Source organism: Ursus americanus, chromosome 14 (assembly GCF_024610735.1).
Source record: "Ursus americanus isolate L20-20 chromosome 14, mUrsAme1.1.p, whole genome shotgun sequence".
Taxonomy (NCBI): Eukaryota; Metazoa; Chordata; class Mammalia; order Carnivora; family Ursidae; genus Ursus; species Ursus americanus.
In genome coordinates, this window is record NC_142140.1 from 56,681,763 (window position 1) to 56,707,705 (window position 25,943).

At 56.1% G+C, this 25,943-nt stretch overlaps 1 protein-coding gene across 4 annotated transcripts in view; it reads right to left on the minus strand.

Annotated features, from left to right (window-relative positions):
• Positions 1-337: 337 nt before the first annotated feature.
• Positions 338-25,943, minus strand: part of UHRF1 (ubiquitin like with PHD and ring finger domains 1) — a 35,897-nt gene continuing 10,291 nt past the window's right edge. For all 4 annotated transcript variants that reach the window (XM_045804316.2, XM_045804314.2, XM_045804315.2 and 1 more), the window contains 15 exons: positions 20,647-20,910; positions 19,980-20,140; positions 17,799-18,014; positions 12,755-12,855; positions 12,453-12,639; positions 11,956-12,079; positions 11,750-11,857; positions 11,345-11,449; positions 10,177-10,283; positions 8,716-8,878; positions 8,501-8,638; positions 6,941-7,091; positions 6,709-6,863; positions 4,849-4,953; positions 338-1,793 (listed from right to left, as the gene is read on the minus strand). In XM_045804316.2, coding sequence (XP_045660272.1) covers positions 1,647-1,793; positions 4,849-4,953; positions 6,709-6,863; positions 6,941-7,091; positions 8,501-8,638; positions 8,716-8,878; positions 10,177-10,283; positions 11,345-11,449; positions 11,750-11,857; positions 11,956-12,079; positions 12,453-12,639; positions 12,755-12,855; positions 17,799-18,014; positions 19,980-20,140; positions 20,647-20,910 — 2,232 coding nt within the window. In that variant the 3' untranslated portion in view covers positions 338-1,646. The remainder of the gene's footprint in view (positions 1,794-4,848; positions 4,954-6,708; positions 6,864-6,940; positions 7,092-8,500; positions 8,639-8,715; positions 8,879-10,176; positions 10,284-11,344; positions 11,450-11,749; positions 11,858-11,955; positions 12,080-12,452; positions 12,640-12,754; positions 12,856-17,798; positions 18,015-19,979; positions 20,141-20,646; positions 20,911-25,943) is intronic.

Below are 25,943 nucleotides of genomic sequence, written 5' to 3' on the forward strand. Positions count from 1 at the left end.
GTCCCCAGGCCTCTCTGGGATCAGGTTGACTCCGGGTTACTAAGGCCGTCTGTTTCCTCAAATGGCAGTGGGACAGTGCCACTCACCTTGGTCAGCATTAAGTGACCCCTGGTTCCAAGCTGCAAGGCTGGATTTGGCCCCTGGGGTCGGGTTTGTGGACCCTGTAAAAGGTCAAAGCCCAACGCCTCCCCAGTGGCACTTAGGGCCACGGCACATCACTGTGTCTTTGACCTGTCCTGTCCCCCTAGCGGGACTGATGCTGCCGCCCGGCAGGGACAGAGGCACCTGCCTGGTGGACCACAGAACAGCTCTCAAACAGGAGAAGACACAACCCGACGCATCTGTAAAAGGCATTTATTCTGAGAATCTAAAATCTGGACAAAGGATGTTGAACTTTTTAGAAAAAGCCTACACAGGATTTTGTTGTTTCTTCCTAACACATTAACAAACCTAACAATAAGGAGGAAAGAAAAACTTTTAAAACAGTATCGCTCCAGTTTGTCTGCAGTTATGGGATTTAAAATATTCCTGTTCTATTGAGGTAAAAGCTGCAAACTTTGGTAAAGTTAGAAAAATCAACAAATCATTCCAAAAAAATATAAAACCAAAAAAAGAAAAAAAAAAACAAAAAAACAAAAAACACGACCAAACCCTAAGTTATAGCTTTCTTGGTACATATACAATAACTACAAAAAAATTTCATTCCAAAAAGTACTTAAAAAAAATTCCCACTTATAATTCTCAGTTGGTGAGCTGACAATTCAATTGAAAGGATCCACAGAAATGAAATCACCCCCAAACACTCACCCAGTATCAGGAAGAACTGACTAACCCCAGTTTTAGAATCTGGCTGGCGTTTTCAACAATTCAGTGCTAAAAGAGAGCCCCGTGTTTACAACAGAAGACAGACCCCAAGGCACTTGAACATGGCTTCCAACGTGTGCTTCCGTGGTGCTGCGGGCGGGCCGGCCCTTGGCCGCCCGCCCAGCCCCGCGCAGAGCAGTCCGGCAGCGGAGGCCCCCCACTCGCCCGGGGAGAGGGCTCTGCGGGCGTGGCTGCCACGTGACAGTGGACTGGGGGGCGTGGCTTCGGGACAGGCGGTTACACCTGCCGGGACTTCTCTTCCCACCACCTTCCCAGCAGGTGACAGCGGGGCCAGGCACCCCCTGGCTGGCTTTTAGGCGGCAAAGCGCTATCAGGGAGATGCGCTGGCTTTCCACTTCAGGGGCCAAAGCCACACACCTTGAAAAGATTGTTCTAGGCAGCCGGGCGCCTTCTTGCTCGGCGGTGGCGGGAACTTCTGGGAACTTGGCGCTGGGAACACAAGCAGCCTTCACGCCAAGGCGTTTTTCATTCCATCTTCAGAAAAAATTTTTTGTTTGTTTTTTGCTGATGAACTGCAGGCTTGGTATTTTTTTTAAAAACCAAAATAAAAACACTGAGAAGTCCAACTTTCTTTCTTTGAGCCATAATACAAACTTCTGAAAATTTATAGGTTAAAAAAAAAAAAAAAAACAGGAAGACAAGGCTTTTCAGGGAGTGGAAGAAAACTACATGTTTTAAGTTAAGCCCACTAAAAACAAAATAGGGGGCAGAGACCCCTGTGACACGTGTTTTAAAAACTGCCAGCGGGAAGTGCTTGAGGATCACCGGCCGCTGCCGTAGCCGGGGAAGAGCTGGCTGAGGATGGCCTGCAGCCGCTGATTCACCTGCATGGCGTAGCTCCGGCCCAGGTCGTAGCGGCAGGCCGGGCAGCTGAACACCTGCGCCCTGAACGATCTGTCCAGGCAGTCCTGCAAGAGAGGGCTGAGTGAGAAGCCCCGTCCCAGCCAGCCACCCACGTCCCCCGGACATGCACTGCGCAGCAGCCATGGGCCCCCCATCCCCCGGGCGTGGGCTGAGCAGCAGCGACTGATTTCTCACGAGGTCCAGAGGTCCCCCCGGACCCTCGGCCTCACTTTCTACCTCTAGGCTGGCCTCCCTGGGGCTCCTCAAAGGCTCCAAGCCCATCCTGGCCTCCAGGCCTTGGCTCTTGTAGCTTGCGCCACCTAACAGGTGTGTCCTCATCCCTCGGCTCAAGTCACCTCCTCAGAGGACCCTTCCCTGACAACCCTAGAATATCAGAAGCAACTCCCACGCTACCGGTCTTAAAACAGCACCTTCCACCTTCTGGAATCACCTCGTACTAACGTCCTTGTGTGAAATAGGTCAGACGCTCCCTGGCACTTGGAGCGGTCCTGTTGACCCCGCCAGCACCTTGCACAGGACCCTGACACACGCTTTACACGTTCAATAAATACGTGCTGGGAAGAAAGGCCAAAAGAAAGGCACGATCTCTGGCCCTGAGCCAGACTTCTGGGTTCACACGCCATTCTCAACCATGTGACAGTGGGAGAAGAAAGCCAGGGGGGAACAGGCTAAGAGGCAGACAAGCCCTGGGCAGGCGGCTTCCCACTCAGCTTCCCCGCAGAAGACACCACCCACCCCCGGAGATGGCGCTCGCAGGTCTGCAAGCAGCTGCGCGGGCGCCCACGTCTGAAGGGTGGTGTCCGAGAAGCGGGTGAAGGACTAAAGGTCAACACAGCGGAGAGCCTGCCGATGCCACGGCTCATCCAACCACCGGACACAGGCCGCGGCTTCTGTTCCCATTCGCAGAACTCCTCAATTCTTTTCTCAATAGTCTACGGCCTTGATTCCAGAGACCAAAGCAGTTCTACGCAACTAAGATTCAGATCCACACCGAAAAATCCAGTTCTGGACTGCTGATTATTCACAATGGCCAAAAGATGGGAACACCCCATCTGGACCCTGGAATGTTACTCAGCCTTAAAAAGAAAGGGAAGGGGCACCTGGGTGGCTCAGTTGGTTGAGCGTCTGACTCTTGGTCTCAGCTCAGGTCTTGATCTCAAGAGTTGTGAGTTCAAGCCTACCTAGAACCTACTTTAAAGAAAGAAAAAAAAGGGGAAGGGCTCCTGACACCTGCCACGACATGGACGAACCCTGAGGACACGGTGCTCAGTGAGAGAAGCCAGACCCAGAAGGACACATCCTGCACGACCCCACTCCCAGGGTTCCCCAGAGGAGTCCCGTCCACACAGACAGAGAGGTGCTGGTGGGAACCAGGGCGGGGGCCGGGGGTGGGGAGTCCGTGCTTCCTGGTGACAGTTTCCATGTGGGGAGATGGAAAGTTCTGGAGACGGAGGGTGGGGGTGGCTGCAGACGGGGTGAGTGTGCTTCACGCCACTGAGCTGTGCACTTAATAATGGTTAAGATGGCAATTTTTACTCTGTGGTTATTTTACCACAATGATAGTTTTTTAATATAGTAAAAACAAAACTGGGGGCTCAGACATGTAGGCCGAAGCTCAGAGGCTGAGGTTCTTACGGCGACCAGTGACAGACACAAATGCCAGCAGCCCCTTCCTCCACAGCACCTGCGATGGCTCTGTTGAGACGCTCGGTACCGGACCCCCCCACAACCCACTCCGTTTCTGCGGCCTGACCCGCCAGCCCTGCTGGGTGTCCGTCTGCCCGCGTGCTGGCCCAGACCACCACAGCACAGAAGCTGGCCGGGAAGGTCCCGCGCCATTGCTCTGCACCAAGGCAGCTGAGGCTCAGAGAGCCTGGGCAGCTTTCCAAGGCCACACAACCGGGAGCGGCTGAGCCTCTGCTTGGGGCGCGTGCGGTTTCTCTCCCGGGCCACACCGCTGAAGGGACTTATCGGGCCATGGGCAGGGTCCAAGGACAGGAATGGGAAGGGCCTAACCTGCCACACTGCTTGATGGTCTCGGAGTCCCTCCCCTGGTGGAACAGCTAACACATGAGCCTGGACTGAGACGACCCCAAGGCAAGAAAGGGGACCAGCAGCTCAGAGAGCAAGGGTGGCCGGGAGGCAGGAATGGTCCCTTCTACTACAACTGCTTGCGCTGCCCATAAGTTCCTACTGACCAACTCCAACGAGAAAGCACTGCAAACAAGCCATTCCCGTTCCCGAGCAGCGCGCCCAACTGCGCAATTCTGCCTCCAGGGGACGCGGGGTGGTGTCAGGGACCTCTGCAGCTATCACGACTGGGGTGCTCCCGGCACGGAGGGGGCGGGGCCAGGGAGGCTGCCCGGGACACCCCGCAGAGAGTGACCCACCCCAAGTCAGCACGGCTGCAGGGGTGAGACCCTGACCACCCCCTCTCGCCCCTACTCCCTGGTTCTCTTCCCGTCCAGCCCTCCTGACTGACCACCCTCAGGACTCCCAGCCCTCGTTCCCCACCAGCCCAGCTGCTCCGACCTGCCTGCCTGTCCAGACTTCTGCACATGCCATTCTGCCCACCTGAGATGCCCCCTCCTCTAGAAAGTCCTCCCTCCTGCTCCTCTAGGACCCAAGCACCTCACACCTCTCCATCCCAGTCCACAGCATGCTCAATCATTATTTATAATAACCAGACCTCAGGCCAAGACTGCCACCCATCCCCTCCAGTCCTAGACCCCCAGCCATCTAGAAGGCTGGGGGAGAATGTTCCGGGGGGGGGGGGCAGAACCAGAGAACACTCCTAAGGCAAGTAGGCTACGCCCTGCTGGAGGGACAGGCAGAGGACCAGTGTGGCTTAAGGTCACAGGGAGGTGGGCAGGGAGGTGCTGCCTTTTACTCTGCAGCACAGCGGGGACAAGGGAGGGTGAGGAGCAGAGCAGGGGGGTGATGGGAGCCTGTGATAAAGGTCAGGAGGCCGCCCAGACAAAGACAACCAGGCCCTAGGAGGCCTGGGAGCCAGGAGCATGCAGAGGCAAAGCCAGCAAGCCAGGGGGTGGTGGCAGGTGCAGCACCTCCCCACCCCGGCCCCGTGGCCGCCCCACTCACCTTGCACACATTATGCTGGCACACGGTCGTGATGGGGCGGAACACCAGCTCCTGGCAGCAGATGCACTGGAAGGCCTCCTCCACTTTACTCAGGAACTTCTGAAACTGGAGGAGAGCCCGTGAGAGCAGCCCGGACCCCCCGACAGCGTCGGAACCGGCGCCCCCACCCAGCGGCCGGAGGCAGCTCTTGCCCCACGTGAAGATGAGAAAACAGAACCCCAGAGGGGCGGGCCATGCCCAGGATCACACTGAGGGGACCCGCGGTCCACAGCACACCCGGCTCGGAGTCAAGAGTGGGTTTATCGGCGTCCCATTCCCTCGATAAACCGGCTGCCAAATGCCGACTGTGAGGCCTGGGCGTCGGGGCCCGTCAGCTGGTGAAACAGAAGAAACCCGGCCAACACGGAGCATGGAGGCCAGTGGGGAGACCGAAGACGACACAGGTAGGGACAGAAGCATCACGGCAGTGCTGGGGGGAGGACAGCAGGGAGCCAGGGGCTGGGGGGTCCGTGTTCCGTGGAGGAGGTGACCTGGAGGACATGCAGCCGGCCGGGTCATGGTCCCCAAGATGCCACATCTGAATCTGGAGACTTGTGCTTGTCACCACATGTGGTTCAAGGGGACTTCACAGATGGGATTAAAGACCCTGAGATGGGACAATATGCTAAGTTACCCAGGTGGCCCTCCATCACCACAAGGGTCCCCATGAGGGGGAGAGAGGGAGGTCTGACCCACAGAGAAGCCCGTGTGACCACTGAGGCAGACTCTGCAGCGGTGTGTTGGGGCCAGTGACGCAGCACCTCTGGAAGCTGGGACGCGTAGGAGCCTCTAGAAGGAACCAGCCCTACCCACACCTGCACTTAACCCCGAAAGACTCCTTTCTGGCTCTGCCCTCCAGAACTTCGAGAGAAGAAATCAGTGGTGTTCTGAGCCACCAGGTCTGTGGTCATTCGTCACAGATGCCGCAGAGGACCCGTGCGGGAGCACTATGGGGGAAGGTACTCAAGGCGGAGGGGACCGCGAGGGCCAAGGGCCCGAGACAAGATGACCAGGGCCAAGAACCCGGAAGAGGATGTGAGAGGTAATGAGCAGAGTCCAAGGGACGCGTCTGTCCAGCCGGAGGCACAGAGAGCCCGTTCCCACCAGGTATGGGCGGTGGCCAGAGGACAGTGAGCTGGCGTGACCCATCTAGGTCACTCATCCTGCTCAGGGCAAGAGGATCGTAAAAAGACAGGCCTGGTTTAGCAATTCCTCAGCAAGCTGAACACAGAGGGACCTTAGGACCCAGCAGTCCCGTGCCTGGGACTGTGCCCGAGATCAGGGAAGCTGCAATGTTCACACTCGTGTGCGCAACACCGAGGCCACCGCAGGCAGACGTGCAAGCCAGCCAGCGTCCACCCACAGGTGAATGGACAAACCCAGTGCAGTCCGCCACGCGCTGCACTATTACTCAGCTTTAGAACAGAAAGGACCCTGACACCTGCCACGACATGGAGGGACCCTGAGGGCACTGTGCTCAGCGAGAGCAGCCAGACCCGGAAGGACACATCCCGCAGGACCCCACTCCCAGGAGGTCCCCAGAGGAGTCCCGTCCACACAGAGAGGAGCTGGTGGGAGCCAGGGCTGGGGCAGGGGGTGGGGAGTCCGTGCTTCCTGGGGACAGAGTCTCCGTGTGGGGGGATGGAAAGTTCTAGAGACAAAGGGTGGGGGTAGCTGCACGACGGCCTGAGTGTGCTTCATGCCACTGAGCTGTGCACTTAGAGATGGTTACGATGAGGAATTATTTCCATTTCACCACATAAACAAAGATGAGGGGAGAGGCCGCCCAGGCCAGGGAGGGTGGGCGCAGCGGGCACTCACCGGCCCGTCTTTGAGTGACTTCAGGATCTCGCTCCACAGCTTAGTGTTGCTCTGGTCCTCCTTGATGAGGCTGCTCTGCTGGGCCGTGAGGGTGTAGGGCTCTACCTTGCTCTTCTTAGGTGTCCCCCCCGGGGACCCAGCGCCGGCCTTGCCCCCTGCGGGGACAGAGCGGAGTGGGTGAGGGCGGGCAGCCGAGCGTGCGCACATGGAGGCAGCCCGCAGAGACACCCACCTCCGGACTTGCTCTTGCGCTTGCCCCTCCTGGGGGACGTGAAGGCCCCCTCCTCTTCCATCTCCTCCTCCTCCTCCTCCTGGGCCTCTCTCTTGCTGTTCTCCTTCTCCTTCTCCTTCCTGGCCCGGGCCTCCAGGTAGCCTTCCGGGTACTGCAAGAGGGTGGAGTCAGCCGTGAGGAGCACGGGGTTGTGGGGCGGGGGGGTTCAGGGGCTGCCTCCCCCGGCGCCCTTCCTGCCCCCTCCCTCTACCCTCACCTCGTAGACCCTCCCTCCCCAGTCCTCACTGTCGCCTCAGACTCAGACTCCCTCTCCTGACTCAGCCTCCAGGGAGCCTCTGGCAAATAAACCCCTAATCGCCAAACTTCCCAGGAAGAAGAGGGCCAAGGGCGCCGCAGCACCCGAGAAAATGCGCACCATCAGACTTAGCAAGTAAGAGGGTCTCATCGCTACCCTTATTCGTTCATTCAGAGGTAGGCAAGCTTTCCCACGAGGGGCCCGGCAGTAGCATTTCCAGCCTCAGGGCTCCGCTGTCCCCAAAAGCAGGCAGGGCCCAGAAGGGAATGGATGGGCGCAGCCGGGCCTCCAGGGAACTTCATTTACAAGGAAGCAGCCCCGAGGCCTTGGCTCACCAACCCAATTTTGAGGCGTCTGGGGCTCCCCCAGGGTCTAACAGGCATTATCTGACGATAACCCCACCTCTGAGACACCTCCAATCATGTGGGATTTTCCAGTGTGTCATCTAGAAACTGTCGAGCGTCTTCAGCGACATGAACACAAAGTCACAAATACTCCCGCCAGATGCTGGTGGCTGCCGTCCCATGGCTATTTTTTTCCCTAGTTCCTTAGCTTCTGAAATTCTCCATGGTACAAACATCATGTTCAAAAGACAACTTTGTGACCCCCGGGGGGAGGCGCTATCTGATTCTCAGTAGCAATTAAGATTCCTTAAATAGTCCCACACTGAGTTATCAGCTGTAAGGGAACTCGCCCCATGAACAAAAACACCATAATTACGGGGCAGAAAAGGCACGCCGCGCACCGGGTGAACTCGAGCTCCAGCTGCTGCGAGGAGGTGAGCGAGGGCTCCAAGGGGGCATTCCTCCCCACATCCCACCGGTTGTGTGGGTTTGCCTGGGCGTGCTTGGAGGAGGCGTGGGGCCTGGCCAAAACCAGGAACCAGGATTCCACGCTGATTGCGCACAAACGCCTCCCTGAACACAGCTCTGACGAGGAGGGCTGGCTCTCCGCCCTCAACCTCTGAGCACAGACACAACCACCGGCTGCCTGCCGCTGAGATCGACCGGCTAAAGAATCCGAGGGGTATGGCCAGCAAGAGGTGACCAGCTCGGTACCCAGAAATCACTTGAGGTCACAGAAACCCCCGAGAGCTTCCGGCCAAGAAGGCAGGCTCCCACAGTCCCTAGAGACCGGCCAGGAAGACAAGGCTCCAAGCAGGCCAGGCCCAAAGCCTGGGCTGTGTCGCAGGAGGCCCCGGACGGGCCCACAGAGCACAGAGCCGGGCCCCCAGGCAGGAGGCGACAGGCCCAGCCTGGACACACCTGCATGGTCAGCCCCAGCTTCTTGATCCGGTCCTTCCCTTCCTTCGTCCAGGGGCCAGGTTCAGTGTCGTCCCTTCGCAGGAGATAGCGCCACACCAGGAAGCCGGATTTCCCCTTCTCTGGCCAGTACCTCACGACCTGTGGGGAAGCACGATGGAGGTGGGTGCCATGCGGGGCCCGGTGGGGGCCCGGAGGGGGCAGGGACGGCCGCTCACCTTGTAGATGCCGTCGTACCGGTTGCCCTCGGCGGGAGCATACTTGCTGTGCTTGCGGCCCTTCACGTTACGCACCACCCGCACCGGCTTCCCGGACCGCCAATCCTTGGCCTCGGCCCCCTTGCGGTCGTTGATGGGGGCACTGCAGTTGAGAGCCAGCGCCCTGTGGGCAGAGCCGGGCCCCGCAAGGTATAGGCTGGATCGTGTGCCCCCAAACCCCAGAGGAGAGGGTCCCACTCTCACCCCCAGAACCTGCGACTGTGACCTTTGAAAAGTGGGTGACGGCAGATGGAGTCAAGTTCAGAGGAGATCAGGGGGACTAGCGTGACCCTAAAAACAACTGGTGTCCTTATAAGGAAGGGTAGTGGAGGCACGGGCATACGGGGAGGCGGCCACGTAAGGAAGCAAAGGCTGGAGGGGACGCGTCTACAAGCCACGGGACACCAGAGACCACCGGCAGCCACCAGGAGCTACAAGCAGCAGGGAGGATGCCCCCTCCAGAGGTTTCAGAGGGAGCACGGCCCTGCCCACCCTCGAGTTCAGAGTGTGGGCTCCAAAATTATGCAAGAATAAGTTCCACACCCCAGGTGGAGGTGTGTGAACCCGGGCAGGGCCGTCCTACCAAGGGCCATAGGGACAAGCAGACGGGGGCTCGGGCTCAGCACCTCCTTCAGGAGGACTACGGAGGCACGTGCCCCGCTGTCACCTCTAACGCGAGCGTGGGGCAGGCCTCACGTCGGCCAGTGTTTCCCGACCACGGGCATTTAACAGCTACCAAAATTAAAATATTCCACTAGACAAATAACTATACACTAACATGAGCTTCCCTCCCCATTTTATTTCGTATTTACTCTTAAAATCTTAAAAAAAAAAATAGTATTTGACACAGAGACAGCCAGTGAGAGAGACAGCCAGTGAGAGAGAGACAAGCAAGGGGAGTGGGAGAGGAAGAAGCAGGCTCCCAGCAGAGGAGCCGATGTGGGGCTCGATCCCAGAACACCGGGATCACGCCCTGAGCCGAAGGCAGACGCTTAACGACTGAGCCACCCAGGCGCCCCATACTCTTGCTATCTTAGATAATGACAGACTATCACCACGTATAGAATTTTCACATCCCCACATCTCATGAACACACTTTGAAAGTCGATTTACAGGGTCACGGGTAAGAACGTTTTCAAGGCTCTTCACACGCACAGGTAAAGAGCTTTCCGGGAAGACAGCACCTGTCTGTATTTCTACCAACAGTGGAAGACTAGCCTGCGTCCTAGTATTTCTCAACATTCTAGAATTTGTGGCCAATTTTATAGGGGAAATACACAGTATCTCACCATTGCTTCGATTTAACGGGACTCTAACTTGCTGGACATACACCCCAAAAAAGAACCAACCCCCTCCCCGTGTAGCTGCCAGAGGACGAGGCAGAGGCCTGCTGGTAAAGAAAGAAAACCTGCTTCTGCAAACCTGTTGGTGTTGGTGAGCTTCTGATCACAAGACTGTTCCGCAGTCCGCTTGTTGCCGGAAAGATCTCGACCACCACTGCCCGTGTACGTGAAAGAGTTCCCGTGGTCCTGAAACAGACAAGAAGGGCAGGCTGAGCCCTCCACACACAGGAAAGGACAGACTCGACCGAAAACAACCCCGCACACACCTCTCAGGAGGTCAATGGTCAAAGACACAGAATGAGGACAACCTGGGCTGCCATGTGCTAGCAGGAGTGCAAGCTACGCAGCCACTATGGACAATGGTATGGAGGCTCCTCAAAATATTAAAAACAAAATTACCATATGATCCAGCAGTCCCACTTCTGGGTCTATACCCAAAAAAAGTGAAAACAGAGTCTTAAAGAGATGTTTGCACACCCATGTTCAGAGTGGCATTATTCACAACAGCTGAACGTGGAAACAAACCCACTGTCCACTGATGGGTGAATGATAAACACGGTGCGGTCCATCCCCACGCTGGAACACAATCCAGCCTCAGAAAGAAACGGAGCCTGACACCTGCCACGACGTGGAGGGACCCTGAGAACACCGTGCTCAGCGAGAGGAGCCAGACCCAGAAGGACACATCCCGCAGGATCCCACTCCCAGGAGGTCCCCAGAGGAGTCCCGTCCACACAGAGAGGAGATGGTGGGAGCCAGGGCTGGGGCAGGGGGTGGGGAGTCCTGCTTCACGGGGACAGAGTCTCCACATGGGGAGGTGGAAAGTTCTGGAGACAGAGGCTTGGGGTGGCTGTAGGACAGGGTGAGTGTGCTTCATGCCGCAGAGCTGTGTGCTTAGAAATAGTGAAGAGAACAAATTTTATGTGTATAAAATAAAAATCTGGGGGCGCCTGGGTGGCACAGCGGTTAAGCGTCTGCCTTCGGCTCAGGGCGTGATCCCGGCGTTATGGGATCGAGCCCCACATCAGGCTCCTCTGCTGTGAGCCTGCTTCTTCCTCTCCCACTCCCCCTGCTTGTGTTCCCTCTCTCGCTGGCTATCTCTGTCTCTGTCAAATAAATAAATAAAATCTTTAAAAAAAAAAAAAAGTAAATAAATTAAAAAATTTAAAAAAAATAAATAAATAAATAAATAAATAAATAAATAAATAAATAAATAAAAATCTGGAACAGCTCCCCCCAACACTTACCACGTCATCCTCATATCCCCCAGCCAGGACCAGTGAGTAAGCCCCATCGTTGCTCCGGCCATGGATGCCCGCCACGTGAGGTCGATGGACCCCCGACTCGCTGACCTATGAGAACCACGAGGAAATGAACGGCACCTTTGGGACTCGCTGCTACAGAGAAGGTCAGCCCCACCCTCCTCGCTCTCACTTCCAAAGCCAGCGGCCTGACTTTTCTGCCAAAGGCATCACACCCGTTACAAGAGCCACTCGCCCAGACACCCCAAGTCTGAGCCATGCCATGGAAGGAGCTGGCCTGAAGTCCAGCCCTGCCACCTGCCCCCAGGGTGGTCCTTGCCCAGGCTCAGGGGCCTCTGGGAGGCGAGTACCTGTCGGCCCAGCCCCAGAGCCCAGGAAGTCCGGGGGTACCTGGACTCTGAACCTCCACATGGTGCCCACAGGAATCCCCGGGATGGGTCCGTAGTGGTTGGACGGGACGATGGTGCACTCCTTGGTACGCCCCACGCACGCCATGCCCTGTCCGTCCGGAAACAGGGGGAGAGCAGGGTGAGCGCGTGCAGGGCAGGGAGGGCGCGGGCAGGGCAGGAGGGCACAAGGGCGCGGGGCCACCTCACCTTGCCCCAGTCCCGCTGCGAGGAGGACGTGGCTGACGCCATCTTCGCCTTCTTTTTACTCTCTTTCAGCTTCTCCCCTGCCAGCACCACCTCACTGGCGTCATTCCGACACTCGGGGCAATACCTGTGACAGCAGGGACGTCACCTCCTGCCCACGCCCGCCCCCGCCCTGGGGCCCCACACTGCAGACAGGCCGGCTCCCCCGGCTCCCTGCCGTCCCGCGCGGTCCGGGGAAGGGGAACATTTCAGTTTAAACTCATGAACGTGAAGCAAGAAGTCCAACCCCTCGGTGACAGGAGCCACGACGGACGTGCTCGGTAGCCATGGGCGCCCTGGTGGGCAGTGCAAAGCGAGAACATCCTGCCGGACGCCAGCCACTCATCCGTCTCCCAAGGGATTTCACGGTGCCCCCCCCAACAATGGGGGTAAATCCAGCTGGGATATGGGACACCCCTGGGGAAATTCAACGGGCAGCGAGAAGGAGCCCATCCACTCACCACTCGTCCTCCTTGGGGAGGCTGCTGAGGGGCGGGCGCAGACAGTAGATGTGGAAGGCCATGTCACACTCGTCACACATAAGCTGCTTGTCGGGGTCCTGCTTGCCCCCGCACAGGTGACAGGCGCACACCCGGCAGGGCTTGCTCTCATCGTCCTTGCAATGCTTGCACGAGGGCCCGCTCTTCCCTGGACACGGGACGTGGGGCTCAGCTCCGGTGGGGCCGGCCGCGCAGAGCTGGGATAGGGAGCCCCCACCCCACACCCGACGTGGGAGTCACAGCAGGGCAGGATCAGAACTCACTTCTCATCGGGTTTTCGATGACGGGGCTCCCCTCGCCTGGGCGCTCAATCTTGAACACCTCGTCCACGAAGATGATCCGACAGTCATTGAGAGAACCACCCCTGTGAGACAGAAGCCGTTAGAACATTCCAGCTGGCCAACCCGCCGAGGCACCTCAGCAGGGACTCTGCCACCTAACACGTTTCTCAGAGCAGAGAAACACCTCTGGTTCTACTTCTGTCAGGGCCTCACACACTCACTGAGCTTCCCCCCTTGCCAATTCAAGTCCTACTAAATCAGAAACAGGACGAAGACAACATAGAAACCACGGTTTCATTACACGACGCGTTTGAGAGAATTTCTAACCATTCAGCAGGCAACACTGATTCAACAAGGCCCAAGACACGAAACCTAAAGGTGAAGTCTGATCAGTCTCCCTGTATCAAAATGCACGACTCCTCCAGGGTCAAGTGACCCAGGGATCCAGCCCACATCGCCATCAACAGCGTCCGACGGCAAGCCAGCGGGAGTCCCAGACACATGCCGCCTGTGTAATTCGGCATTTTCCAACCACCACGCCGATGAAGCAAAAACGGATGGAATCAACCCCGGGTTCTACGTAACTTGCCGTACACGAGATATTATTTCCACGGGTGACGACTAGGACAGAACGATGAACGAGCTACTTCGCGTTCTTTCCCAGCACCGAGGCCCTGACGCCGGCGTGCGTGTTACGCTCCCGGTCGTCTCGGCCCGCGCTCGCCACATTCCGGGTGCTCGGCAGCACGAGTGGCCACGGACCCGGGCCGCACAGGCGCAGACGGTCCCGCCCGCTCGCAGGAAACCCGGGCACAGAGGCGCAGAGGAAGTGGTGCCATGAGGTGTGCAAGGCAAAACCCAGGCCGCGGAGATTCTGCGGGGCACACGACCCGGCTTCCCCAGTAAATAACCTGGTAAGGAAACGGGGGAGGAGGAAAGGACGGGAGGCCAGAAGATAAGAGGGGCTTCGACGACACTGACTGACCTAACTGAAGTCTGTGTGTGCTGCGCATATCCCGACCAAACAAACGGTTCGGCGGGGGGAAAAAAAGTGACGTAATTGGAAAACAAACCAGTGACTGAAGACGTCATTAAGAAATTATGACTAAAGGGGCGCCTGGGTGGCACAGCGGTTAAGCGTCTGCCTTCGGCTCAGGGCGTGATCCCGGCGTTATGGGATCGAGCCCCACATCAGGCTCCTCCGCTATGAGCCTGCTTCTTCCTCTCCCACTCCCCCTGCTTGTGTTCCCTCTCTCGCTGGCTGTCTCTGTCTCTGTCAAATAAATAAATAAAAATCTTTAAAAAAAAAAAAAAAAAAAGAAATTATGACTAAGGCGTAAAGAGGGCTTAAAATATACAAACTAAAAAATTTTTTAAAAAAAGAAATTATGACTAATCTTTACGTTATGACGATATCGTCATAACTGTTTAAGAAGAGTCACTTGAAAGAAATGAATCGTGCAGCACCTGGGTGGCTCAGTCACTGAAGCGTCTGCCTTCGGCTCAGGTCATGATCTCAGGGTCCTGCGATCGAGTCCCGCATTGGGCTCCCTGCTCAGCAGGGAGTCAGCTTTTCCCTCTCCCCCAGCCACTACCCCCGCTTGTGCTCTCTCTCTCTCTCAAATAAATAAAATCTTAAAAGATAAAAATAAAAAATGAATTGTATAGCACGTATGGATGACAACAAATCAATGCCTGGGAGTCGCCTCAGTACGACAGGGGTGGTAGCCCTCTCCAATGACGGAAAGTTAACAGGGTCCACTGCCAGCAGACACGCCCTGACGGGGTAAGGAAGGAGGCTCCTCGGGGCGCCTGGGTAGCGCAGTCGTTAAAGCGTCTGCCTTCGGCTCAGGGCGTGATCCCGGCATTCCGGGATCGAGTCCCACATCAGGCTCCTCCGCTGTGGGCCTGCTTCTTCCTCTCCCGCTCCCCCTGCTTGTGTTCCCTCTCTCGCTGGCTGTCTCTCTGTCACATAAATAAATAAAATCTTTAAAAAAAAAAAAAAAAAAAAGGAAGGAGGCTCCTCGGACAGGTAGGAAGTGATACTGGAAGGAATCCTAGGAGCAACAGAAGTAAGACAGAAAAAGCAGAGACGTGGGCCCATACGACAGATTATCCTCCTTATGAGTTCTCGAAGTCACAGGTGAGGACCGAAATAAAGATCCAAACCCCATTTGCTACTCAGTGAGTACAAGAGAACGTAAGTAAAGACGGGTTTCCAGCAAAAGGGACAACCGGTAGGTCACACGTTTACGATAAAATCCAGGGGAACCGTGAAGAAACCTATACACAGAAATACACTCAAAAGACCATACACAAATCTGGCCAGAATCCTAAAATGTGTTTAGGTAACCCACAGGGAAGATGGAAGAAGAGAAATGGAGGAAACAAACAGAAAACAAATGACGAACCGGCAGACGTTAAGTCCTAACGTACCAACGATCAACTTGTGTGCGTGGCCTGAACGTGCCGATCAAAAGGCCAGATGCCAGGGTGGATTAAGAACAACCCAGTCCTACGCCGCTTACAAGAAACTCACTGCAAACTCAACTACATAGGTTGAGAGTACAAGGAAAGAAAAGGATACAGCCTGCAAACATTAACTTGAGAAAGCAAAGCAGGTGAGTCCATACACGCACACGCTTCGTAGCCTAGGAAACTACTGGACAGACAGAGGGAAATCACAACACGGCAGAAAGGTTTCTCAACCGGGAAGACACAACTGCCCTAAGTATGTGTGCGCCAGACAACCATGCCTCCCACCCGTGAGGCTGAGAGGAGAGGCAGACACCCCCACAGCGAAGGTGGGCGCCCCGGCACCCCTCAGCACCTGATGGGGAACCAGACAATCAGCGAGAATCGGAAGAAGGGAGCACCACCAGCCGACAGGCTCTGACAGATACAAGTAGGACATTCTGCCCAACAACAGAATATACTGGCTTTTCTCCAGCAACCGTGGAATATTCACCAACTTAGACCCTACCAGGGGCCGTGGAAGAAACCATGATGAAGTCAGGTTAGAAATCAGTAACAGAAGGACAACGCAGAAGTCTCGATAAACACTTGGGAATTAAACAATACTTCTAAAGAAGCCGGTAGCTAGAGAGAAAAGTCTCAAAGGAAATTAAAAAAAAAAAAAAGAATGGTGAAGAAAAGACAACTACAACAGAGCAAACTTCTCCACGGAGAGCAGTGAAGGCAGTGCTTGAGGGCTAACCTGATAGCACAGAGCGTAGGCACTGGGGGGCGGGGGGAGACGCCTCAGGTCGACAGTCTAAGTCCTACCTCAAGAAACTAGAAAAAGAACAAAAATCAACCCAAAGAGGGGCGCCTGGGTGGCGCAGTCGTTAAGCGTCTGCCTTCGGCTCAGGGCGTGATCCTGGGGTCCTGGGATCGAGCCCCACATCGGGTTCCCTGCTCCTCTGGGAGCCTGCTTCTTCCTCTCCCACTCCCCCTGCTTGTGTTCCCTCTCTCGCTGGCTGTCTCTCTGTCAAATAAATAAATAAAATCTTAAAAAAAAAAAATCAACCCAAAGAAATGAGAAGGGAGAAAATGTAGAAGATGAGAGCAGAAACCAATGAAACTGAAGACAAGAAGAGAGAAAAGCAACGGAAGAACGCGCTGGTTCTTTGTCAACAACAACGTAGCCGCAGCCTGGCCTGTGCCCCAGGACCGCGCCCCTACCCGCCTGCACTCTCCACCCTGGTGTCCCTGCTCCCATGCTGCCCTCTGCAGTCCACCCCCCTCTCGGCTGCCAGAGCTAGAATTCTTCACTGTAGGTCAAAGCATGTGGCTTCTGTGCCCAAACGCTCCCATGGCTACCAGCAAAAGGGAAAGAACATCGGTTCCGAACCTCTCTGGACCATGCCGCTTGGAGGCTTCCACGGTCTTGATTCCTCCCACCTTCTCTCCCTCTGCTGCACCCCACTAGCTGCCTTGCTAGAAATGCACCAGGTATGGCCCTGCCCCAGGACCTCTGCACTTGCTGCGCCTGTGCTCAAGACACTGTTGCCCAAATATGTGTGTGTATATACGTGATACACACGATGGAATACTATCTGACCACAAAAAAAGGACATCCTGACACCTGCCACGACGTGGAGGGATCCTGACACTGGGCTCAAGCGAGAGGAGCCAGACCCAGAAGGACACATCCCGCAGGACCCCACTCCCAGGAGGTCCCCAGAGGAGTCCCGTCCACACAGACAGAGAGGAGATGGTGGGAGCCAGGGCTGGAGCAGGGGGTGGGGAGTCTGTGCTTCCTGGGACAGAGTCTCCGTGTGGGGAGATGGAACGTTCTGGAGACGGAGGGTGGGGGTGGCTGCACGACAGCGTGAGTGCGCTTCATGCCACGGAGCTGTGCGCTTAGAGACGGTTAAGCTGGTAAGTTTTCTGTTATGTATATCTACACACACACACACACACACACACACACACACACACAGAGCCAGGGTAGAATAGGGCTTGGCAAATACCTACTACAAAGAGACAATATTTTTGGCTTTGTGGGCCACACAGCCTCTAAGCCAATCAACTCTGCCCTTGTAACACCAAAGCAGCCACATAATCAGTAAAGAGATGGGCACAGCTGTGTGCCAATAAAACTTTATTTGCCAAAACGTGGCAAGGGCCGGATCTGGCCCGTAGACTGCAGTCTGCTGGTCCCTGATGAGCGTACACCCCACATGTGCTTTGCTTCTGTGCATGTTCACGCTTGCTTACGCACAGAATATCCCCAGAAGGTGACAAGGAGAGAGAGGTCTCCAGAAAGGGAACTGGGTGACCAAGGGTTAGAGAAGAAGGGAGACTATTCCTTCAGTACTTTCTGGATTTTGACACATTTGAGATAACTTATTCACCAAATTCAAAACAACACAAAAAAAAAAAGAGAAAAAGGCACCTTTAAATCCCCACTGTCGGGGCCTGGGGTTTGGAGACAGTCCTCCAAGACGGAGGGATGTGAGCGACGGAGGGCCTCACCTCCGGAGCCCCGGCTGGACAGCCTCAGGGCCACCGCGTCACTCACCCGAGCCGGACGTTGGCATACAGCTCCCGCGCCGTCCGGGTCTCACGCTTCCGCAGGATCTCTGCATCGTACCAGAAGCCACGCTCCTTGGGATTGTCGGGGTTATAGTTGAGCATAACCTCCTGGCCCACCTCTAGCTCGTGCCACTTCAGAATGTTCCGGGCACGAGCCCGGACGTCACGGGAGTTCATCTGGACCACCCCATTCTCCGGGTAGCTGGGAGGAAAACCCCATCCACATCAGGTCCCGGGTAACACCCAACTTCATTCCCTTGACGGGAGATGGAAGCTGAGGCAGAAAAGGCTGCGCCAACACGGGTTCGGTTGACTTTGGCCACAGTGGCACGTCAAGTCCCCTCCCCGATGAGCTCATCTCCCAGTACAGCAAATACCCAGGCCTAGAAGACGCTTTTGAATTACAGAAGGTGTTGTGGGTTGAACAGCGTCCCCTGAAAAGACACGTTGGGAGTCCTAATCCCTGGTACCTGGGAATGGGACCTCACGTGGAAACAGGGTCTCTGCAAAGGTCATCAAGTTCAGATGAGGTCACACTGGGGGGGGGGGGGCTAAATCCAGTGACTGGTGTCCTTAGAAGAGGGAATGAGACAATGGGAGAGCAACACAGAGCCAAAGAACGGAGGGACACGGCCACAAGCTTAGGACTGCCGGCCACCACCAGAAGCTCTAAGAGGCAAAGAGGGATCCTTCCTGAGAGCCTCCAGGGGGAGTGGCGCCCTGCCGGCACCTTGACTTTGATTTTGGACCTCTGGCCTCCAGAACAGCGAGAGAATAAACTTGTCATTATAAGGCCACTTGGTCTGAGGTCCTTTGTTTTTGCAGCGCTGGGGGACAAGTACAGGGGACATCCGGAAGGGGCTTTTGGAGAGGAGCTTACCACTTCATTCAGCTTGCATAAATACAAGCAACTGGGTATTAGAATACAATAGGAATTCACTATTCCAGATGTGTAGGAATATTCTAGCAGCCTCGAAAAAGGCATAAAATACTTGGACTGAAAGAAACATTCTATCAACAACAAAGTTAAATCCCCGCTGAGGGGGAATCCCTAAAGCTATGACAACTCCCCACAGGGCGAAGCACTCCCTTTTCCCCAGTAAATCACCAAGAACAAGGGTTGCTGAACTTTTCCTGTAAAGGGTCAGACTCCTTGTGAGCTGGAAGGTCCCTAAATACTCAACTCTATCACCACAAAAACAGCCACAGGCGGAAAAGAATCGAATGGGCTAATGGGCGTTGATGTGCTTTGATAAAGCTCTCTTTACAAATCCAGGCAGCGGGATTTGGCCCCAAGGCCGTAGTTTGCAACCCCAACCAGGAGGCTGGGAGTCCTGCGCTGACTGACTCATTCATTCAACTACTCCAGTCATTTCTGCAGAGCTAAACTGGCAGAGAAGCAGCCCCCACACCCTCCCGAACGTGAGCTCTCTGTGGGGAGGCCTGCTTGCGCTCTGTTACGGACTGAGTTGTATCCCCCAAAATCCCCATGGTAAAGCCCGAACCCCTAATGTGACTACAAATGGACATGGGGCCTTTAGTGAGGTAAACAACAGGGTTGAATGAGGTCACAGAGGTGGTGCTCTAATCCAATGGGACTGGAGTCCTTCCAAGAAGAGGAAGAGACACCAGGGTGCTCTCTCTCGGCCCCACAAAGGAAAGACCATGTGAGGACAGCGAGAAGGCAGCCAGTCTGCAAGCCAGGAAGAGGGCCCTCACCAGGAACCCACCCGCCAGCACCGTGATCTGGGATTTCCAGCCTCTAGGACCCTGAGGGCCAGCCGCCCAGCCTGTAGTCTCCTGTGATGGCCACTCGAGCCCGTCCGAGACCCGCCCTACGCGCACAGACAAGGATCCCCCATGCCTAGCACACGGTAAGCGCTAAGGACTTGTGTATCCCAGTAAGGGACAGACTCTAGAGAGGCTTCACGTGAGCTGAAGACGACAGGAAATTGTCTGGGGGGGGGGGTACATTTCCAACTAGATGACCCAGGGAGGGGGTTAGCCTAGCTGTGGGTCCCCCTGACGTCAGCGCTCTGGGAGGTGCCTCCCAGGTGGTTTGGTAGTGACCCCGAATGCTGACCATCATCCCCAAGGCTGTGCTAAACTCGAGGTCCCAGGGACGCAGAGCCAACACCCTGGCCCACCCAACCGCAGTGACACTCACTCGTCATATTTCACGTGATAAATGACGTCTTCTTCCAGCGTCGAACTGGAGGTGGAGCTGCAGGGCTCGTCCTGAGACGGGGCCTTCCTCGTCACCCTGACGACCTGGGCCTCGAACCACGCTCCCATGTTCGTGTCCCGAGCATCGACATACTCGTTGGCCTGCCGGGAACAAGAAACCACTCTCATCCCAGCCAGAGAAGGCGCGTCCCACCAGCCACACGGCCCAGAGGCTGCTTGGGTTCTCGGATGCTGGATGCGTCAGGATCAGGAAGCGAACCCGAAGGACTGTAAGAGGATTTCTTAGCTACGGCACCGCTGACATCGGGGCCTGGTGAATCTCCGATTCTCCTTCCACTGGGAAGGGCAGAGAGACCCCTGCAAAACCCAGACACGACACTTGCCGTCAAGGATGACAAACGGATGCTGGGCTACTCTCTTTCCACAGGGAAGCCTCGCGAGCCCACCCACCGGCCATTTTTATAGCAGGACTGGGGGGGCAGGGGGCAGCCAAGGGAGCGAGGGCAGCTGGCCTGACCCTGTAGTTGGCCGACTGGAAAGCTAGCGACGATGGAGGGGCACGGGGCATGCTACCCAGGGCCCTGGGGGTGAAGGGAGCAGCCACGTGGGGAGCACGCCCAACCCCAAACCTTCTGCGAGAGACTCACCTTGTACAGACCCAGCTCCGTCTCGTCCCACGTGTCTTCGTCCGCTAAGCCCGCCTTCCCGTCTGCCTCCGAGGCCGCCTCGCCACTGTTCGAGGACTTGTCAGACTCACTCTGGCCCAGGCAGCAGCCCGAGTCCGTGTCCGACAGCTCCGAGTCCCTCTCCTTGACGCTGCTGGTGGGGAGCACCAGGCTCTGGCGGACCAGGAGCTGGATGGTGTCGTTCAGGCGAACATCATAGTCAAAGAGAGTATGGCCGTCCTCCATCTGCAGAGACGCCAAGACAAGGTCACCGGCCCGCCAGACGTTTAGCGCTTGTCTTCTGGGTGCCAGGCAGCGGGAATATGCCACGAGCAAAGTATCAAATCTGCCCTCGGGGGGGTGGGGGGCAGGATCTAGATCAGAGCACAGGACAATAAAACCTGTCTGCTGCCAGGGGGTACACATCGTCACCCCCTTCCTTCAGGATCCTCAGAGCCTCTCGAATGAGGATTCCCTGTGTCATACGGAGAATGTTCTGGGAGCACCCAGCATAACCAGCCGTGCTGGGTACACCCATCACATGTCAGGGGAGCGTTTCTTAATATTCGGCCTTTGTCACTTATCACAATAACAATACACTGCCTTATCACCGGTGCCAAACTGAGGGCAGGCCTGCCCTCCTGGGAACACTGGGTGATCCGGTCCAAACGTCTGCAGCGTCAAGGCAGAGACCCTCTGCATTAATTATTTAGGGGGAAAAAATTAAGTCCAGTCCCTGCTCACACCAGACGCCAGAATAAATCCCCAAGGGGTCAGACGGAGGAAACCAGAGTGACCCCAACATGGGAGAGTCACGCCCCCCCCCCGCAGTGTGTGTATTTCAATATGTGCAGCACCTCAGCACCTCAGCGGGTCAGACGGTTCCAGATGCAGACTCCTGCGGGGGAAGGGAGTCAGCGGAATCCCCTGACCCAGGGGGTCTCACCCTGGGTGATCCTCCCCCCAGGGGACACTTGACAACACCTGGGGTCATTTTGGTTGTCACAACTGGGGTGGGCCAGGGATGCTGCTTGGCCTCCCACGGTGCCCAGGACACCCCCACATCAGGGAATGATCCAGCCCTGATGTTCACGGTGCCGAGTGGGGAGACCCTGTCCGCTACGAACCAAACGAAACACACACCCAACAATGGCCAGTTTCCACGACGGCTCTAGCGGGGCCCCTCTGCGAACTCCCTTCTCCGAATTTCACCCACACGAGTCACTGACGGGAGCCTGTGAGCCGGCACAGTTCTCATCTGCCGCCCCGGCCGTGGCGCGGCAAGGGTGTGCAGCGTTTCGTCATCTGCACCACATCCCGGTGGCACGAAAGCCCAAGGAGTTATCTTTTATTAGAAACTATCTTTTATTAGAAACTAGAACTCTGCCAGCACCCAACAAGGACCCTCAAAAGTGCGTCTTGTTCTCTCCCCACGTCCCCAAGGCAGGTCTCTGCCCTCAGTGCTGTGGACATACGGGGCCAGGCTGTTCTCCGGGGGGCCGTCCTAGGCACTACGGGGGAGCAACATCCCTGACCCCACTCACTCGATGCCAGGAGCACTCCCGGTCGAGACGACCAGAGATGCCCTCAGACAGTGCGTAGTGTCCCCTGACAGCAGAACTACCCAGTTCAGCAGTGTTTACCGGTGTGAGGGCCTGGCTGCCATCCATACGCGAGAAGCCCCTGGGATCACAGGGCAGGTGAGCCCCAGGATCCAAAGCTGGTCACTGCAGTGGCTGCTAGGCTTTATTCAGCACAGACCTGAGGATCTGAGGAATGATCGCCCCCCGCCCCCCGAAAAAGGCAGCTGAACACATCGACACTTGCCTACAGCCACGGAGCTTCCAGGGCCCGCTCCACGGGTTCGCCCAGCGTGGGGGGGAGGGGGGCGTCCGATGTGCCCAGCCCTGCCCATGAACCTCAGGGAGGCTGAGGTGGGCGAGACTGAATGCCAGCTCCCCCACACACTGGGCCAACACAGGACAGCTGCGACAACGCGTAGCGGGGACACAGATAGAAAGAAACAAGTCAACCTGCACACACACGTTCCCAGCACCAGGATTCACAGCAGCCTAAGGGTAGAAACCCAGCGTCCACCAACCGGGGGGACACACACACACACGACGTGTCCCCCATGCATGGGAACGTCCCTCGGCCACGGACAGGAGCAAGGCGCCCACACACGCTGACCCGGGGAGACGGACCCTGAGCGCACGACACTCAGGGAGGGAACCAGACACAAAAGGCCCCACGGCGTGTGAGTCCACGTGTGAGACACGTCCAGAACTGGCTCATCCACGGACAAAGCGGGTGACTGGCTGTCAGGCTGAGAAGGATACTAAAGAGGATGGAGGTGAAGAAAATGTCGTAGCGTCGCCTACGGCGATGGTTGCACGACCGTGAAGACACTGAAAACATCAAATTACACACTTGAAGTGGGGGCATCGTATGGTATGTGAACTCCAGCTCAATGAAGCTATTGTTCTTTGAAAAAAAGGGAGTCCAAAAAAGGTGCATACCGTGTGATGCCAGCTCTGTGACATTCTGGAAAAGGCAAAACTGTGGAGACAGCAGAAGGATCAGTGGGGGCTGGGGGAGGAGGCGTGACTGACAAGGTGGGGCACTGAGGACTTCGGGTTCAGGGCCGGCAGGCTCCTCCGAGCCACAGTGGCGGGTCCACACGCTACACGTCTGTCCAAACCCACAGAAGGCACATCAGGAACGATTCCTAATGTCAGCTATGGGTCAACGTGGCTTCACCCAACTTAACAAACGTGCTACTCAGGTGGGGATGCCGATAGCTGGGGGGACTGGGTGTGTGGGAGGCAGGAACCTTCCCCTTGACATTCCTAAGCACCTAAGACTCAGAAATAAGTACATAAATATAAATAAGCTTATAAACATATAAACTCACGATAAATAAGTTAATTTAAAAAGATGAAGAAACACAAGTGTCCCCAGTGTAAGTGGGGCAAGGAAACCAGCAGAAGGTGGGCCAAATGGCCTTGGAAAGGATGAACAAGACGCAGGTACCCTGGGGTCCAGCACCTCGTGAGGCAGACACCCCCTCGGTACCGCTGACATTGGGCCATCCTGGGCACTGTGGGGGGCTGAGCGGCATCCCTGAGCCCCGCCTGCTCTACGCCAGGAGCACCCCCCGTTGTGACAGCCACAGATGTCCCCAGACACCGCCCAGCATCCCCAGAGGAACAGCATCGTCCCCAGGGAGAAGCTCCAAGCTAGAGAGACCCTCACACGTGTGCCTGAGACACACAGTGACCTCCCAGGGCATTCACAGCAGCGTAATCTGCAGGGAAAACCGTGGCCTCGTCACACAAAGGAGTGCCACACAGCTGCACGTGACAGGGAAAGGCAGCAGAGCAGACACGGTTCCCACAGGCATCAAGGGAAACAAGAACAAATCAGGGGATGGGAAATAAAGCATATACCAAGGCACCTGGACGACAGAGAGGCAGTGGGAGAGAGCTGGAACCAGGAGCACGACCAGGCCCCTCACGTCCAGGCTGGTCAGGAAGCCAGGCTCCGTCCGCTTACAGATTTGCTCAGGCACAGGCTCCGTGGAGGAGGCCGACGTGCCTACCGGTGCAAGAACTCGGACAGAGGCACAAACGGGGCAGGAAAGGGGGCATTAGGCTGGGGGAGGCGGGCACAGGGCTCTGCCTCCCAGTCACAAGCTGGTCTGGCTGTTTCTTGTGGCCATTTCTAGAACTTTCCAGAAGGGCCCTTGCAGCCAGCAGGAAGGCTACACAACCTTTGGCTGTAGGACGGGGGGGGGGGGGGGGGGGGCGGAGGCTGTGTGCACCTCTCCCTTCACCCTGCCTGCCCAAAGCTGTGCACAAATGTTTGGGCACCATGGCGGAGAGAGGCTGGGCCCCAGCCTGCCTCACGCCAATGTGTTCTACATTCAGATTCATTATCAAGATCAGAAAGTTCTTGAGCACCTGGCCGGCTCAGTTGAAGAAGCATGCAACTCTTGATCTCGGGGTTATTGAGCTTGAGCCCCACATTGGGTATAGAGATTACTTAAAAGTAAAATCTTAAAAAAAAAAAAAAATCCAAAAATTCCAACCGAGGTTAATGTTATTAATAAAAGCTACAAAAACAGCACAACGGGTGACCTGCACCTCATGTCAGAGGTCCTGACGTTCAAATGAAACCTGAAGTTGGCAACTCAGATACGACAGATGCAGGTCTAAAGACAAAACTGTCCACAGTGTTAGCGTCTTTCTCTCGGTTTTAATCCAAGTATGCTCTCTGGACATTTCTGGACGTTTGGAATTTTCGGCCACGGGCACCATATAAAATAAACACGTATACAATTTGACAACTAAGCATGTTGGTTCCTATTGGAAACTGGGATTAAAGCTTGCCGTGCCTACCGTTTCTGTCCGCTCTCTGCCCCCTCGTAACATTTTCAAGGGATACTTTTCAGGGTTCCGGGTGCTGCCCAGAGGCCCAAGAGGGCAGGAAACACGTGTCCCTGGGCTTGGCAAGTGGTAGTTCTCAGATCGGCTCTAAGCAGCCATTTCGGGGTGAGGTGGAAGGGACAGTGAGCCTCGTACCAATAAGGACCTACAGCTGGAGGAGGAAAGGGAGCATTGACAAGGGCCTGCCGGGCTGAGCTGGGAGGCTGAGAGGGAGGAAGCAGGAAACTGCTCTGCCCCCCTGTACCTGTGGGTACAGCCCTGGGCCCTCACCTGTCCTGCTCAGCCTCCGGGCTCCGCAGCAACCCCACGGGCAGACATGCAGTCTCCCAACAGAAGTAGGAGAGAAGAAAACTGCATGAAGCAGGAGCGTAGACGCGGGAGAGGGGACACGACTTCCCACGCTGCGGGGAGCGAGCAGAGTGGATGGCACCTCAAAGCCACACATGACCCTTCCACATCAACAAAAGCTCTTTGGGGTCTTCAACTGGTTTTGGAGGGGGAAAAGAAGTCCTGGGATCGAACACTCTGCACCCTGTGCCCTAGGGGACCTGTTCTAGTACATTCCACAGCAGTGCTGTTCCTAACAGTAAAACCCGGATCAGCAACTAAGGGCGCTGGATGGAACAACGATAGGGTGTGACTGGCGAGCTACAGCCAGCCTGCCGGTCTAGTCTGCGCCTGTTTTTGTAAATAAAGTTTTATTGTACTGGGACATGCCTATTCATTTGCATACTGTCTGTGGCTGCTTCCATGCTCCAATGGCAGGGGTGAGCAGTCCCCAGGGAGACAAATATTTACATAAAGGGTTTGTTGACGCCTGGCTTAGAGGGC